Source organism: Trachypithecus francoisi, unplaced genomic scaffold, assembly GCF_009764315.1.
Source record: "Trachypithecus francoisi isolate TF-2019V2 unplaced genomic scaffold, Tfra_2.0 Contig01603, whole genome shotgun sequence".
Lineage (NCBI taxonomy): Eukaryota > Metazoa > Chordata > Mammalia > Primates > Cercopithecidae > Trachypithecus > Trachypithecus francoisi.
The window spans coordinates 2,472,694-2,490,154 of NW_022681445.1; the positions used below are offsets into that span (position 1 = coordinate 2,472,694).

Genomic DNA, 17,461 nt, shown 5'->3' on the forward strand with positions numbered 1-17,461 from the left:
GAAAATACCTTTCCCAAGACTTCATTTTGGCTCCCAGGAGGAGGGACTCCCTGACTTTGACACACGTGGCCACCTTGGCATTTCAAAAGTCTTGTGGTATGGAAAAACAAATTCATTTTTATATCCTCTTTTCCCTTTCCACCTTTCGGCACAGACTTAACTCCCTTAAAGCCAGACATATGTTGGGATCTCACCCCCAGTCATTGGTTACCAGTGTGTCAGGCAATCTGGACTTTCCAGTGATGCCGCTGAGATAGCACCCCTCAAAAGAGCAGTGGTTCCGTTTCTAGATGGTGGATCTTCAGACAAATTCGGCCATTTTCATTTCACTTCCTGAAAGTCAGGGTCAGCTCATGAAAAGTTGTTAAACAACATTCTAAATGTGAAATGTTAACCCTCACTCTAAACTTTCCCTGTTCAGAGCATCAGATGAAAACTTCATTGTGTTCTATAGTGACTTTCTGATTTTTGGTAGTCCATTGAAGAAGGGAGTTTGAAAGTCCCATACTGTTAACGATTGTCTGCCCATGTCTGCCTGAAATACCATGACTGTTTATGGAAAGTATCTTTAATAAAGCTTAATAAAGCTGGATACAGTTTGTCTTGGAAAAAAAAAAGCCGCTCCACTCCCGTGAGGCAGGAGCCACTGCACCCGGCCTCAGTCGATCAAGTCTTGAAACACATTATCACCTACTACTGTGGGGGTATTGAGGGCAGGGCACAACTGGGAACACGGCCCACCCTGGGCTGCCCTTCACTGCTCCATGACAGCATCGTCACATAGAGGAAGACATATCCGCAGGTGGTGGCCCAGAACAGGAGCTCACAAAGCAGAAAGGGTGATGCCAAGTGGATGACTCAGGAGCAGGCAGATGACGAACCTCTTTTTCTGCAAATATAATAGAAAAAAGTCATCTTTGAAGAGAGTAGAGGAAGCTAATGTTTGCGTTACACTTAGAGTTTAAGTTTCACACCAGCTATGAGAGGTTCTTACAAGAGATGATACTTTTGTATGTCGGCTTTGTAAAGGCCAGATTGTTATAAAAATGGTGATGGCACAAGGCAATGACTGTCTGAGCCAGAAGAATGGATAATGAACAATCTTTCCAGAAAAATGTAGGCCAGGAGTCATATCCAGCTTTCATATCTGACAAAACTAAAATTATAGTTGGGGCTATCATCTTTTCTTAGCAATGCATTTTGACTGTAATTTGGTATTAGACAGTGTTATATACTTAGTAACATTAGTCAGCCTTATTAAAATGGATCTGATGACACAATTTTTTTCTTTTAAAAATATTCTAAGTTTTTACTCTTTTCAAAATGTAGAATGACTAAACAGGAGGTACTTTGTCTACAGGAACTTCTTTGGGTAAGGTAAAATAGTGAAATTTGATATACATATAATTTTAATATATGAATATATTATACACATATTAAAGCTATACATATACTGAAGCTGCTAGTTTCCCTTATATATTTATATTTTCATAGTAACCCTATATATTTATCTATACTGTTGAGATATTTCCATATAAAATTTTAGTATTTATATATATATATAATTAAACATATAGACACAATACATACAAATAGAATTTTATTTTTCTGAACACCAAGTATAATTTTTTTGACATGGAGTCTTGCTCTGTCACCCAGGCTGGAGTGCAGTGGCATGATCTCAGCTCACTGCAACCTCCAACTCCCGGGTTCAAGCAACCCCCCCACCTAAGCCTCCCGAATAGCTGGGATTACAGGTGCCTGTCACCATACTTGGCTGATTTTTGTATTTTTAGTAGAGATGGGGTTTCACCATGTTGGCCAGGCTGGTCTCGAACTCCTGACCTCAGGTGATCTGCCCACCTTGGCCTCCCAAAGTGCTGGGATTACAGGTGTGAGCCACCACGCCCGGCCTGAACACCGATTATAATTTTAATTCTCCAAGCCACATTTGGTAATTCTTGTAAAACCATGCAATCTATGGGCTGATTTAGGCACTAGAGTATTGTGGATAGTGAAAAAGATTTTTGGGTGTTAGCCCTTGTCTTTGGAAGCCTTTCTAAGTGGTAGCATGGTCTACTTTTCTACCTCTGCAGGTAGGGTACAATGAATGTAAGTGAGTCTTTGAATGATGATGCTTGTCTTAGTCCATTCAGCCTACTAAAACAAACTACCATAGACTGACTGGCTTATAGACAACAGATTTATTTCTCTCTGTTCTGGAGGCTGAAAAGTCTAAGATCCAGGTGCAAACAGATTCAGCGTCTGGTGAGGGCCCACTTCATCCTTTATAGATGGTGCCTTCTTGCAGTGTCTTCACATGGTAGAAGGGGCAAGGCAGCTCTCTAGGGCCTTTTTTTTTTTTTTTTAATCAGGGCACTGATCCCATTATAAGGGCTCTGCCCTCATGTCCTAATCCACCTCCCAAAGACACCACCTCCTAATACCATCACATTGGGGGTTAGGATTTCAACATATGAATCTGGGAGGGATGTAAACATTGAGTTCATAACAATGCTAATCTTGCTTTGTCTCTGCATCTTGATCCTGAATGTTGTTTTCACGATGTCTCGTGGATGTGAATACATTTTGGACCTGTTCATTTCCTTGTGATTTTCCTCTTTCTAATGTTTTGCGGGTCTGCTGAGTGAGGTTCTAATGGACTGTAAGCTTCACCTGAGGAAGTGCTTCACCTTGGGAAGAATTAGAAATAGGAAAAAAACCAACTCTTGTCTTGTTTTCAACTCCTACAATCAGTTAGCAAGCCCTGTTCAAAATATCTGAGATATGACTTAAGTATTTCCTTTACATCTTCCCAAACACTGACTTCATTAGTTGCCACTGGGGTATTGCAATCACTCCTAATCTGTTTCCTGCCACCAATCTCACTCCACTCCAGTCCACTGTTGTCACCATGACTACAGTTAACATGCTAAAAAAGGTTACTCTTCCTCTCCAAACTGTTAATTAGTTCCCCACTGTCCCCAGGAAAAAAAGGTTTCTGAAGCAATTAGAAGGATGGTGTTGAGGGGAAAATAGCTAACCTTTAATGAGTTCTTGCAATGTGCCAGGCATTGTTCTATGGGCACAATTTATTTGGACTATGTCACTTTAATGAGTTCTTGCAATGTGCCAGGCATTGTTCTATGGGCACAATTTATTTGGACTATGTCACTTAACTTTAAAACAACTAAATGAGTAGTCATCATCATCATTATCATCATTTCAATTTGTAAGTGAAGAAACAGGAACACAAAAGAGTTAAATAACTTGCTCAAGGGCACACAAATAATTAATGGAACAAGGATTTAGGCCTTGTAAGCTACAGAAATTGACAAGATGATTCTAAAATGTACAGTTTATGGAAAAGCAAAATGACTAGGAGAGCCAAAACCACTTTGCAAAAGAAGAACAAAGTTGGAAAGTATCACTACTTGATTTCAAAAACTATTGTAAAGCTACAGTAATAAAGACACAATGATAACGGCACAAAGATAGACAAATAGATCAGTGGAATAGAATAGAACTTCATATATATGGTCAATCTTTTTTTTTTTTTTACAAAGGTATAAAGGCAATTCAGTGGACAAAGAATAGTCTTTTCTTTTCTTTTTTTTTTTTTTGAGATGGAGTCTCGCTCTGTCGCCCAGGCTGGAGTGCAGTGGCCGGATCTCAGCTCACTACAAGCTCTGCCTCCCAGGTTTATGCCATTCTCCTGCCTTAGCCTCCCAAGTAGCTGGGACTACAGGCACCCGCCACCTCGCCCGGCTAGTTTTTTGTATTTTTTAGTAGAGACGGGGTTTCACCATGTTAGCCAGGATGGTCTCGATCTCCTGACCTCGTGATCCTCCCGTCTCGGCCTCCCAAAGTGCTGGGATTACAGGCTTGAGCCACCGCGCCCAGCCAAAGAATAGTCTTTTCAACAAAGGATGCTGGAATGTTTGGATATCCATATGCAAAAAATAAACCATGACTTATACTTCACACCTTATACAAAAATGAACTCAAAATGGACCATAAGCCTAAATGTAATGCCTGAGCCTCCCAAAATGCTGGGAATATAGACGTGAGCCACTGTATCTGGCTGTGGATGGATCTTGAACATAGGTATGTGAAGGAAGCCAGTCACAAAGGCTATATGCTTTATGATTCCATTTATATGACTTCCATTTATATGCCCTTCTGGTAAGGCAAATCTATATGCACAGAAGAAAGATAACCAGTTGCCAGGGATTCTGGGTGGGGGGAAGAAGCTGACTCCAAAGATGCATGATGGAATTTTGTTTTGCAAGATGGAACAGTCTATCACTGATTACAGTGGTGGTTGCATGGCTATACATATTTTTCAACACTCACAGATCTGAAAAGGATGAATTTTACTCTGTGTCTATTATATTTAATTTTTTAAAATTTCATGCTTGACCCAGAATGGGTATAGAAAAAAGAAATTAGGCCAAGTGCAGTGGCTCACACCTGTAAACCCAGCACTTTGGGAGGCTGACGCAGGAGGATCGCTTGAGCCCAGGAGTTGGAGACCAGCCTGGGCAACCTGGCAAAATCCCATCTCTAAAAAAAAAATACAAAAATTAGCCAGGCATGGTGGTGCATGCCTGTAGTCCCATTTACTCAGGAGACTGAGGCAAGCAGACTGATTGAGCCCAGGAAGTGGAGGCCAGAAGGTCAAGGCTGCAGTGAGCCGTGATTGCGCCACTGCACTCCAGCCTGGGCGACAGAGTAAGATCCTGTCTCAAAAAAAAAAAAAAAAAAAAAAAAAAAGGAAAAGAAAAAGAAAAGAAAGAAAGAAATTTATGATTGAAAATTATGTAAATTATCTTGCAATTAATTGAATTCTCTTATTCCTCTAGCAAAGGTTAGTCTGGCCAGGACATTTCTTAGCATGTGAATCTCTGCTAAGCTGCTACAGGGGAGGGCTGTAGTTGAAATCTTTTAATGAACCAGAGTGCTCATTAACGTGCTTGGAAGGCTCAAAGGATGGTGTGTACACAGAGTAATTTTTTTCTAAAAACATCATATTGGTAAAAACAAGGCAATTAGGCAGCTCAAGTGAAGGGGATAGCCAACCCATGATAGGCAATGTCAGGCCCACACACACACACTCACACACACACACACACTCACACACATACACACAGGTTCACAGCCTCTTCCAGTGCACCTGTGGCCTAGGCAGCCTTGGCGTCTTCTCTTTGGGAAGTCAAGAGTGAGTCACATCTTCCATTTTTAGTCTTGTTAGCTTTAATACCTGAAAAAACCTTACATGAAATTGCCCATTTCACTAGGATGGAATACAATTTCACTTCTCCATATGCCCAGATATATTACATAGCACATTATCTACATCATTAAGAATGAATGGCTGACCTGTCTCACTTATCTTCAGTCCTAAATGTAGCAAATGCTGCCAGTACCATGTCCATCTCCCCAAGGCACTCACCATTCTGTACACACAGAGTCTTACTGCAATCACCTGTGACTCTGTCTGAGGGCATCCTCAAGCCACATCAGCATGGGTGGCCCCTGTATGTGGCAACCAGAAGTATCAGGAAATAACGCTCCCAGCACTGTCCTAAGTCAATCAGAAAGAAGTTGATGAATACATACCCCAGCTTCCTTGCATCTAGGGCAGAACAATCTGAGGCTTATTCTGGACTGTCTTCCAAGGTTCTCAGCGTGGACCAGTTTTCCAGAGCTGCTTGTGCTCAGGAATACGTCTTCCATTGTTTCCCCATCCCTGACTCAGCTCCCCTTTCTGTCACCAAGACTTCTAAGGATTAGCGCCCAAAGAAACTACTCCCACTCAAATCCTCTCCTCCAGGAATGCTTTTGGGAAAACCCAAGTGAAGACACGGGCAATTCACCAGCTGAAGATCGAGTCCATCCCATGGCAGGGCGGGCAGATGTACCTCTCTAATAAGTGAGATGCACCCTGGAATATCAGCTGGGGGAGGGGCAGAATTTAGATCACACTCATGGATCAGAAAAACAGGCTATGGAGTAGTTCTCCCCAGAAAAGCATTATTGATCTTGTCCAATAAAACAAATACAAACAAACTGGGAGATTTCAAGGCAACAAAGTTAATGGAAAACAATGTCCCATAGGTTACCTAAGATTGAACGATAACACTGCAAATCCATCATTAGGATCTCAGCTAAGGTCTACAGTTTAGTGTAATCATTGAAAATTTATTGCCATCACCTGGAACAATTGTTCTCATCTTTATCAGGTGCAAATCACCTTGTAGAAATGAATGGTTTCATGTCTCTCTACCATCCTGAACTGCAATCCATAGACAATGTAATGACCCACCATGTAATTTTTTAATCTGTAAGTGCCCTAACTCAACACATGGAAAAATAAAAGGTGAGTAATTATGTAAATGAACGTCATGTACTGGTGCATCTACATGAACACCCCCAGGCGGGAGCTCACTGGACGACGACATGAAGAATCCTGACGCTTGCCACAACCTGTGGGGTCTCCGGGCATGGAAGCATTGCCACTTCGGGCTCATTCCGCAGCCCAGTGGCTGACGGACACCAGCAGCAGCGCTGCCATTGATGGCAAGAGATTCCAAAAGTGCCAACAATTGTTGAAGTTTCCACCAAGACCAGTGACAACTTCCCATGATTTCCCGACAGTGTCATTCCTGTGGAAACTGATGTCTATGCACCGTAGGAAAGATGCATCTATACCGTCGTCGGTGGCCTGTACTTTTGCATGTACGCTTTCAAGGTGAAATGGCAAGTGGTCGAGTGCAAGTGCTGGCAGCAGACCCGGAAGTGCAGCGGGTGAGCCTCACGCCCAGGAGGCCAGAGAAGCAGGAGCCCCGGAACCTGCGGTGCAGCGAGTGCGCATGCGCATAGACAGGGCCCAGGAGCTGACCCCGACCCTGCAGTTCCCTTCCGGTGCAGCATGCCGATACGCAAAGCCTGGGCCACGACGACGACTCCTCAAGTACCCATGTTTTAAGAAACCCTCAAACAGATTGGGTAGTGCTTCCCTGGGGGCGGGTTTCTGGGCAGGTGCCCGGACAGTGCCCAGGAGCTGACCCCGGCCCTCCCGCTCACTTCCAGTCCAGCACGCGGAGACGCGAAGCCAGTGCCAGGTCGACCACCCCTCAGGTACCGATGTTTTCAGAAACCGTCAAACAATTGGGTAACGCTTCCCTGGGGGCGGGTTTCTGGGCAGATGCCCATGTTGAACTCAGTGTGGACTTGCGGCGTCTTGCGGTTCTGTACATTAATATGACAGCCGTGATTCCATCCTGCTTCACCAACGCACATGCGTTTTCTCTCCTCTTAGGGGCCCTGTTTTCTGTTACAATGGATCGAGATTTAGAACAGGCTCTGGATCGCGCAGAGAATATCATTGAAATTGCCCAACAGAGACCTCCTAGGAGGAGATATTCACCTAGGGCGGGGAAAACTCTGCAGGAAAAACTTTATGACATTTATGTAGAAGAATGTGGAAAAGAGCCTGAGGATCCTCAGGAATTGAGAAGCAATGTAAACTTGTTAGAAAAACTTGTTAGGAGAGAGTCCTTGCCATGTTTATTGGTCAATCTATACCCAGGCAATCAGGGATATTCTGTGATGCTCCAGAGAAAAGATGGGTCCTTTGCAGAGACCATTCGACTCCCTTATGATGAAAGAGCATTGCTCGACTACTTGGATGCAGAAGAATTACCCCCTGCTTTGGCTGATGTCCTTGATAAAGCTTCAGTTAACATTTTTCATAGTGGGTGTGTCATAGTAGAAGTTCGTGACTACAGGCAGTCCAGTAATATGCAACCTCCTGGTTACCAAAGCAGGCATATTCTCCTACGTCCAACGATGCAGACTTTAGCCCATGATGTGAAGATGATGACAAGAGATGTCCAGCAATGGAGCCAGGAAGACAAGCTGCAGCTTGAGAGCCAATTGATCTTAGCGACAGCTGAACCACTGTGTCTCGATCCTTCTGTAGCAGTCGCCTGCACTGCAAACAGACTGCTGTACAACAAGCAAAAGATGAATACCAACCCGATGAAACGGTGTCTCCAGAGGTATTCGTGGCCCTCTGTAAGGTCGCAGCAGGAGCAGTCTGACTGTCCCCCTCCTCCTGAGCTGAGAGTGTCAACTTCTGGCCAAAAAGAAAGAAAAGCAGGTCAGCCTTGTGAGCTGGACATTGCTAAAGCAGGAAGTTGTGTAGACATGTGGAAACAGAGATCCTGTGATTTGGCCGTGCCTTCGGAAGTGGATGTGGAGAAACTTGCTAAAGGGTGTCAGCCCGTCACAGCTGCTGAGCCAAAGCTCCCAGTCTGGCCAGCCCAGGAGGTAGAAGACCCTTTCGGATTTGCATGGGAAGCTGGCTCTCAGGCCTGGGACACCAAGCCAAGCATCATGCAGTCATTTAATGATCCACTTCTCTGTGGTAAAATACAGCCCCGTAAAAAAGCCAGGCGGAAGAGCCAGAAGTCTCCCTGGCAGCCCTTCCCAGATGACCATTCAGCTGGTCTCAGGCCTGGGTCAGAGACTGATGCTGGGAGGGCAGTGAGTCAGGCCCAGGAATCCGCACAGAGCAAAGTCAAAGGTCCAGGCAAGATGTCACACAGCTCCAGTGGCCCAGCCAGTGTCAGTCAGCTGTCCTCATGGAAAACACCAGAACAGCCTAAGCCTGTGTGGGTCCAGTCTTCAGTATTGGGGAAGGGAGAGAAACATGCACCTCCCCGCAACCAACTTCCCTCAAGCTCAGGAAAGATTTCCTCAAGTAACAGTTTTCCCCCACAACAGGCAGGCAGCTCTCTTAAGCGTCCTTTTCCTGCTGCTGCTGCTGCTGCTGCTCCTGCTGCTTCTGCCACGTCTCCTGCTGCTGCAGTTGCTACTGCTGCTCCTGCCGCTTCTCCCGCTGCTGCTGCTGCTGCTGCTGCTGCTCCTGCTCCTGCTCCTGCTCCTGCTCCTGTTCCTGTTCCTGCCGCTCCTGCAAGTGCTCCTGCTCCTGCTGTAGCTGCTGCTTCTGCAGCACCAAGTCATTCTCAGAAGCCCTCTGTGCATTTCATTCAAGTTAGCAGGCCCCGTCCAGCTGCCCAGCCCCCCACCAGATTCATAAAAATAGCCCCAGCCATTGAGGTCAGGACAGGCTCCACTGGCCTAAAGGCCATCAACAAGGAGGGCCCAGTCCGGCAGCCCAGGCTTTGGGTAGCAGTTTCGAGCCTGTGCAGGCCCCTGGCTCGGGTGGCCCAGCTCCTGCAGAATCAGTGGCAGTGGCCTTCAGTCCTCAGGAGGTTCACTACCAGATGCAAGGCCCGGTGCAGCACAGTCATCTTCTCAAGCACCCCTTCAGTTTTTCCTAAATACTTCTGAAGGTCTCAGGCCCATGACTGTCCTCCAGGTTCCGCAGGGCTCCGTGGTTTTGAGCAGCACGCAGCAGCAGTTCCATCAGCTGGTTCCCCTGCAGCAGCTCCAGCAGCCCACAGCTGCTCACCGTCCTCAGCCAGGGCCACAGGGTTCCGCACCTGCTCAGCAGCTTCTTAAGGTGAACCCCACTGGCGCAGGTAGTGGTCTGCAGCCCCAGCCCCAGGCAGCTGTGTTGGGTCTGCTTGGCTCCGCCCAGGTTCCTCAGCAGGGTATCCAGCTCCCCTCTGTCTTGAGGCAGCAGCAGCAGCCACAGCTGCGGCTGAAGCTGCAAATGCGGCCACAGCCGCAGCTGCCACAGCCGCGGCTGCCACAGCCGCCGAAGCTGCAACTGCAGCAGCAACCACAGCCACAGCCGCTGCAGCCACAACCACAGCCACAGCCACAGCCGATCCAGCTCCAGACGCAGCAGTTGAGAGTCCTGCAGCAGCCAGTGTTTTTGGTAACAAGCACTGTTCAGATAGTGCAGCCACATCCAGGGGGGCAAGCAGCGAGCCAGTCCGTAGTTCAGACGAAGGGAGGCAAGCCAACCCCTCCAGCGCCCTGAGGCTTGTGGTAGTTTGTCTCTCTTTTAAAAGCACAGGAGCACTGACCCAAATGAATTCCCAGTTTTTACTTGAGTTTTGTGGTTTTTTTCTCATGTTTTGGTATTTTACATTTTAAAATACACACTTTACACAGAAGCACAATCCACTGATTTTTATTTAGAAACAGGGAAGTGATCTCCTAAAGGAGCATTGTTTTGTTTAAGTTACTCCTTTTGTTGTCGTTGCTGTTGATATAATTAGTTTTAATATAGTATTTTAAAGTATCCAAATCCTAACCAAGTTGAGTTTAAACTTGTGAAGTGTATAATTTCTCTAAAGCCATAAGATGGCAATACCAACAATGTTAAGTTAATATTTTAACAAGATTTTAATTTTAAGTTAATATTTTAACAAGAAGAGCGCAATTTAAATTTTTTTAAATGGTGGTAAAAACATATAATCTAAAATGGACCACCTTAACTGTTTTAAGTGCGCGGTTCAATAGTATTAAGTCCACCCCCACAGTTGTGCCGCAGGTTTCCAGACCATCTTACAACACTGAAACTCATGCCCATTGAATACCAGCTCCCCATTCTCCCTTGCCCAGTCCCTGGCAGCCACTGTTCTGCTTCTTTATGAGTTCACTACCCTGGCCACTTCATGGAAGTGGAATCATATGGCATTTGTCCCTTGGTGAGTGGCTTATCTCACTTGGCATAATGTCCTCACGATCTATCCCTGCTGTCTCATGTCCCATGAAGGTCATTGCTTTTTAAAAATGTTTCCCTGTACATAATATATATGAAAGTGACCTATGAACTCTGAGAAACCTCTTTCAGAAGAATTCTGAAAGAGTGTAATTGTATTTAGATTAATAGGTTTATGCACAATATATGGAATGAAATTATTACATATTCATTTTGAAAAATAAAATGAAAAGAAAGTACAGTACAGTGATGCTTGTCATACTGCGATTGAGTACATAGGAGATCTCTAAAGCTGTGGAATGGAATTAGTGGCAGATTTGCTTGTGTGACAGTCCCCTGCCCTTTCAAAGGCCCTGTCTGCACCTAGTGCACCACAGAGTGAGGCTCTCTCACTGGCTTTGAAAAGGCTGTTCTGGATGTTTTGTGTGCTCTCTCTTTATAAGATCATTTACATTTTTTGTAGTTTGTTTGCAAGAAGTTAATAGTGAAACATTTGAAATCCATTTTATTGGTTTGCTTTCAAATATTTGTAGCCTTGTTTCTAAGTAGAACCCCCGTCTTTTTCTTTGTCTTTTTCTCTTTGTTGATGCGTCATCATCAGTTGTTCAGCCGTTTCTGCTCCCTCATTTTTTTCCCTCATTGCAATGGGACCTCATTTTGTGTGCTTTTGTTTTCCCTTTCTTTTTCCTTTTTTAACAACTAAGGGGTAATCACAGAACAACCAACCATTGTAAAGTACAGTTGTAAAGTGGCATTTAGTACATTCATGATGTTGTACAACTACCCCTTCTGTTTCCAAAACATTTTCATCACCCACCAAGAAGTCTGTGTATCCATTAAGCACTAGCTTGTCATCTTCACACCCCCAGCCTCTGGCAACCACCAATTTGCTTCTGTTTCTATGGATTTACCTAAATATTTCCTGTAAATGTAGTCATACAGTATGTGGTCTTTTGTGTCTGGCCTCTTTCACTCAGCATAATGTTTTTGAAGTTCATCTATGTTGTAAAATGTATTGCTCCTTCATTCCTTTCTGTGGTTCAATAATATTCCATTGTTTGTATACAGCACATTTTTTACATTCATCCGATGATAGACAGTTGATTTTTGTCTGTCTTCTGGCGGTTGTGCATAGGGCTGCTGTCAACATTTGTGTACAAGTATTTGTTTTAGTGCCTCTTATATTTTGCTCTGTTACACCTTTGAAGGGTACCCTGTTTATATAATATTTGTTTTTCTAAGTACACATGTATGTTTCTCTGCCTTTTGCCTTAACTAAATGAAAAGAAGTTTGGTCTGGCAGTCCCAAAAGACATCAGTGAAGAGGCAGGTAACTGGTTAATCTTACTTGACAAAACCTATTACTAATGTGCTAGTGATGCTGTTAAAGAAAGATTTGGCCAACTTCAAGAAAACACGTCGAATTTCCTGAGTGACACCAAGTCCATCAGATCATCCTGGGCATAATTGGGAATGGTGCCTGCACTTTTAAGAAGCGAACCAGTGCAACAGCTGGTTGCAAAGAAGAGTTTCTCCTTAGCTTTGGGTGCCAACTAGAGACCTGAACTCAGAATATCATCAGATTTGGTCTACTTCCTTCCTTTGTTGTCTATCTGGTCCTTTCAAGTACTACATGGAGCTACCAGCCAAACTTGTGCTTGAGTGATGTAGTTTTTTCTTCCCAGGCAGGCAAATAAATTCAGCTTTGTTTCAGATGACTGTTTGGCAAACTTTGTTGATTTCCTTCTAATTATCCCCACCTACTTGGTACTTTGATACAGGGTACCTTCTGAAGACATTAGCTGGCTACATTTTGTGAGTAAACTTTTTATTTATTTTAGTATCATGAGAACCTGGATACTATCCCAGGACAAATTCAAAATTAGTTCTCTGTAGGTTGCATCTTCAGGGCTTAACAGCAGAACGTTGATGGTGAAGTGGTTGTGTGAAAGCAGTTGTCCCTATCATATTCTGACGGTTTGCAGAGAAGGTAGGCCTGCAGATGAGCATCCAGGAAAATCCAGGTAGGCCCAGCACAACGGGACATGTCAGGCGGAATTGAGCCTTTGTCACAGGGCGGGAATTTGGGAACAGGATTATATTCCTTGAGGATAACTGCAAGTGAAGAGAGGTCCCTAGCCCTAGAGCAGTGCTAGCCAATAGAAGTATAATATGAGACCCCTATATAATTTAAAATTTTCTAGTAGTTACATTTTTTAAAGTAAAAAGAAGTGAGACATTACTTTGAATAATAATTTCTATTTAACCAAATATATCCAAATATTCCTATCTTATCAATATTTTAAAATTCTCAATGAGACATTTTACATAAGGCTTCCAACTCCAGAGACTCTCAATTCATATATCAAATTTTCATCAAATATTTGATCTGTATTTAGATTTTGTAAACCTTACAGTTGAAAATGTAGGTTCACTTTCCAAACATACTTGGAAGTTTTCCCATAATTGAATCAAGTACCAGTTTTAAAATTTAAATTAATTAAGAGTACATAAAATTTAAAATTAGTTCCTCAGTCTCGCTAGTCACATTTCAAGTGCTTAATAGTCATGTATGGATAGTGGCTATCGTGTGGGTCAGCGCAGTTCTAGAGGGACAGGAGCAAAGCAGATTATGGGGACAGAGCATCAGGCATGACCTGGGTTTGGGGCACATAGGTGGAGTGAGATTTATGACGCTGATGCATGTAGTGGTTTGGAACTTCTTGAAATCCTCATGGCCTATGGTCACCTGGGCCAGGGCCTGCAGCTAAAGATCAAGTGGCCCCAGCCATGGAGCAAGGAGGGTGGAAAAGGTCAGCCTTTTGCCAGGCTCTGCACAGCCATATGCAAAATACCTACCAGGAGGACATCATTTTCCCAGCAGTCAACTCACCAACCCGTATCTACTCTAAAGTGCTTGGAACCTAAGGGAGTGGGAGAGAGGAGAGGTGCTGCACTTTTTTTTTTTTTTTTTTGAGATGAAGTCTTGCTCTGTCGCCCAGGCTGGAGAGCAGTGGCATGATCTCAGCTCACTGCAGCCTCCTCCTCCCGGGTTCAAGTGATTCTCCTGCCTCAGTCTCCTGAGTAGCTCGGATTACAGGTGTCCATCACCACGCCCAGCTAATTTTTGTATTTTTAGTAGAGACGGGGTTTCATCATATTGGCCAGGCTGGTCTCGAACTCCTGACCTCAGGTGATCCACCCGCCTAGGCCTCCCAAAGTGCTGGGATTACTGGCGTGAGCCACTGTGCCCGGCCGGCACCGCACTTTTATTCTTCCTTTTGCACCTCCTTCCTGTGCATCTTCTGGGTCTCTAGCTCCTCCTGCAGAAGTGAAACTTGATCAGCCATAAGTTGATATTTGTGGGAGCTGGTTAATGGGTATATGGAGACTCATTATAGTATTCTGCTTTGGCATATGTTTGAAATTCATTTATATATGAATTCATAGATATTATACCATTTGAATAGTCAAGTTCCTGATATTCCTACAGCCTCCTTAACACACCTTCTCCCCATCCCAGCCTTTATCTTGTACTCGAAGTCCAGGCCCCAGCCTTCGACTTGCCCTTCTGTCTTCCCTGCTTTACTCCCATAGCTGCAGGCAGCAAAGGGTGTGTGAGTTAATTGTTAAATTCAGTTCAACAAGTTCCTCATTAGGGACAAATTACCTGAGTTTGAAATCTGCTAATTTTCCAATCAGAGTGAGTGTTTGCACTTGTGATTTGGAAATAATTACCATATGGTAAAAGCAAAACCTATTGGGGATTAAAGTAAAGGTGAGGGAGGACAGGAGCTTATTTTTGGCAGCTTCCCTGGAAACCCACGTTAGCATATGCAGATTAGTGGAGGTGCCCCTGCAGTTAGGGTGGGAAAGCTCACGTAGCACTGTTTTGCAAAGGCTGTTTACTTCATGTGCTAATGCCCCGGAAAGGGGACTATGGCCTTTGAAGGGAGAGCAGTGTGGCTTTCGTAGGCCAGAATTACACCTGGGAAAGAGAAGAGCCTTTTGAATGTAGCTATTTCATCTAAAAATATATCTATACTTTTATTTAAATCTGTCATCAATCTGAAGCTTCTGCATGAGTTGGAAATAAAAACATTTCTTTGAGGTAGAAGGGGTGAGTCTAAGGGGTGAGAATCTCACAATGAAGGTAGCAAGGAAAGCTCAACTGAGAGAATTTAAAGAATTATAGGAGAGTAATTGCTGCAGAATACCATTGTGATCCAGAGTATAGAGATCTAGGTCATTCACCTTCAATAATTTGTCCCAATCCCAATTACTACATCACTAGTTCTAAAGCTTTAGAAACCACTTGGTAAAGATTAGTCAAGGTTTCAGGTAATTTACAAGCCAATGCAGAAAAACTTCTGAGATGTTGCTTTTGAAATTTGGAGCCAGGAAAAGCTTTGTCTCTCCTGAGAAGGCAGCCTTCCTCCTTTCTGATAACTGTAGTTGTGCAAGTTTTGAGGTTTCTCTTTGTGCCTCAGCTGCCAGGAAACTCAAAACCAAATTTGTAGATCAAATCACTGCGTTTACATTTATGGTTAGCACTTGAGCATTCCTTACTTATTTTTTCTTTCTACTTTACTAGTTCTTTTTATTTGTCTTTTGTCTTGGGAAACTGGGAACAGCCCCTCTATGTGTCAACATATCCATCAATAAGTAGTAGCTTCTATTCATTTATATATGCTGCCTCTAATCCTTTTAATAACCTAGTCATAATGTCCATTAGTATGATTATCCTTACTTGCAAGTGAAGAAACAGGCTCAGATAGGCCTTGCCTGAGGCAATAAAGCTATTAAGTGGCACAATTTTTCAGCTCCCTTTCTGTCTGCTTCTGAAGTCTATGCCTTGTGCCTGGGTACGTGTAACTGATGCATTGATGAGTCTCAACTCAGTGGTGGACTATACAGGTGAAACCATTTTATTTTTCCCAATCACTGCTTTCAACCATGCATCACCAAGTCCCTTTTCCCATCCTTTAATGACACCTTGGGTGGACCTCATGACTTGCTGGGCTCTCTTGGTTGGTAAAGCTGACAGTCCCAATTACAATTTCAACATCGTATTCTCTGGGGGGTAGGGGAGGACTCGAGAAGGGAGAGAGAAATATTCCTGCGAAAATGGTCCTTTTCCAGGTGTGAAGCTCTGATTTGCCGAGTGAGGTGAAGGGTCTCTGAGCACGGGGCTGGTCCATTTTTCTGAGGCGACGGTGTTGAACTTCACTTGGATTCGGACTTCTCTGGGGCCTCTTGAAGAGCGGCTTTCTAAGTAAGCCCTGTGCTCCTTCCTGTGGAGCCTTTCCAAATTCAGAAGCTGTAGGCTCACGGGATCAAGGTGGGAGTGATGCTCCCATTTGCTTTCCAGGCACACCGCTCCCTCAGTACCTTTTGAACCGGTCACGTTCAGATATCTCTAGACCAGAAGGGGGCACCAGACTCCAGGTTCACACACAACACGTCCCTCAAAGAATATTTGTCAAGCTCGCCCACAGTTCCCAAGGCTCCAGGGTGGTCCAGTGTGGGCCTGCGGTTCTGTGCAGCTCCACAAGAGCCCAGGCAGTAAAATTGGATGCCAGCTTTGCCTTCATGCAGACCTCCCACTCTCCCGGAGCGACCCTCTTAGAGGTCTTCCTTGTACATACAACTCTTGGCTTGGGAGAGCAGGGGAGTCCAGCACTCCCTTCCTACCCCTTCCTACTCTGTCCCAAGAAAAGAAAAGCCCCTCCCTAGGAACACTCAACTTCTCTCCCTCCCCTCCCCATCCTCCCGTAGCTACAGAGGCTGGAGAAGGGTGGTTGAAGGGAACGGTCAGAGTCCAAATAGGGCCAGTTCTGCCATTTCTTAGTACTCTCTGAGAACGTGTCTGCTGGCTCGTTGCAGCCTCTCATTAGGATGTGGGAGCTCCTGATGCTTTTTGTTTCCACCTTTGGCAACACTGGGACAACAGGAAAAGTCCTATCATGCGTGAGCGCCACACACACGCACACACGCGCGCGCACGCACATACACAAGCACACACAGGCGCGTGCGCACACGCACACACGCGCACACAAGTGCGCACACACAAGCACGCACACACGCACGCGCGAACACACGCACGAGCACACACACACACAGTGCTTCCCAGCCTTCTCCCATCCTTGCCTATTTAAAATCTCTGGCTTTGCCCTCCCAATTTCCAATGGGAAAGAGCAGAAGGAAAAGCGATGAGGCCTATGGCTGGTGAGACAGGTTTTGGAAGGACTGTTTTGGGTGAGTCTGATAAACTCTAATGAGTTTATCGTAAGACTTGAGAAAGTCAGTGTGAAGCGGGAGGCAGCTTGAGAAACTTTAGCTCTCTACGCCTGTCATCGCTATGGAGCGCATTCTTTGATATGGAAAAGTGATGTTCTCTAAGCATTGTGTAAAGTGTTATGCAAATAGAGCTTCAAAACAAATCCCCTAATGCCCTGCCTTTTTCTAAGCAGGATTACTCTTGGGCTGTAAGCGGCTCCTCTACAGAAACGTTAAAGCTTCCACCGGAAGTAAGAAGGGGAAGGGGAACGGGGTGATTTTTAACAAGTGGTATTTGGAGCTATGCATCTTTTTCTTTTCTTTTTTTTTTTTGAGACGGAGTCTCGCTCTGCCGCCCAGGCTGGAGTGCTGTGGCCAGATCTCAGCTCACTGCAAGCTCCGCCTCCCAGGTTCACGCCATTCTCCTGCCTCAGCCTCCCGAGTAGCTGGGACTACAGGCACCCGCCACCTCGCCCGGCTAATTTTTTTGTATTTTTTAGTAGAGACGGGGTTTCACGTGTTAGCCAGGATGGT

The 17,461-nt window shown here is 44.8% G+C and overlaps 1 protein-coding gene across 1 annotated transcript; it reads left to right on the top strand.

Annotated features, from left to right (window-relative positions):
* Positions 1–7,168: 7,168 nt before the first annotated feature.
* LOC117074072 (putative transcription factor SPT20 homolog-like 2) lies at positions 7,169–10,185 on the top strand. Its single transcript, XM_033195307.1, is given in 3 exon segments — positions 7,169–9,181; positions 9,184–9,249; positions 9,252–10,185. Coding segments are annotated over 3 exon segments (2,691 nt in total). The 5' UTR covers positions 7,169–7,266; the 3' UTR covers positions 9,962–10,185.
* The last annotated feature ends 7,276 nt before the right edge of the window (positions 10,186–17,461 follow it).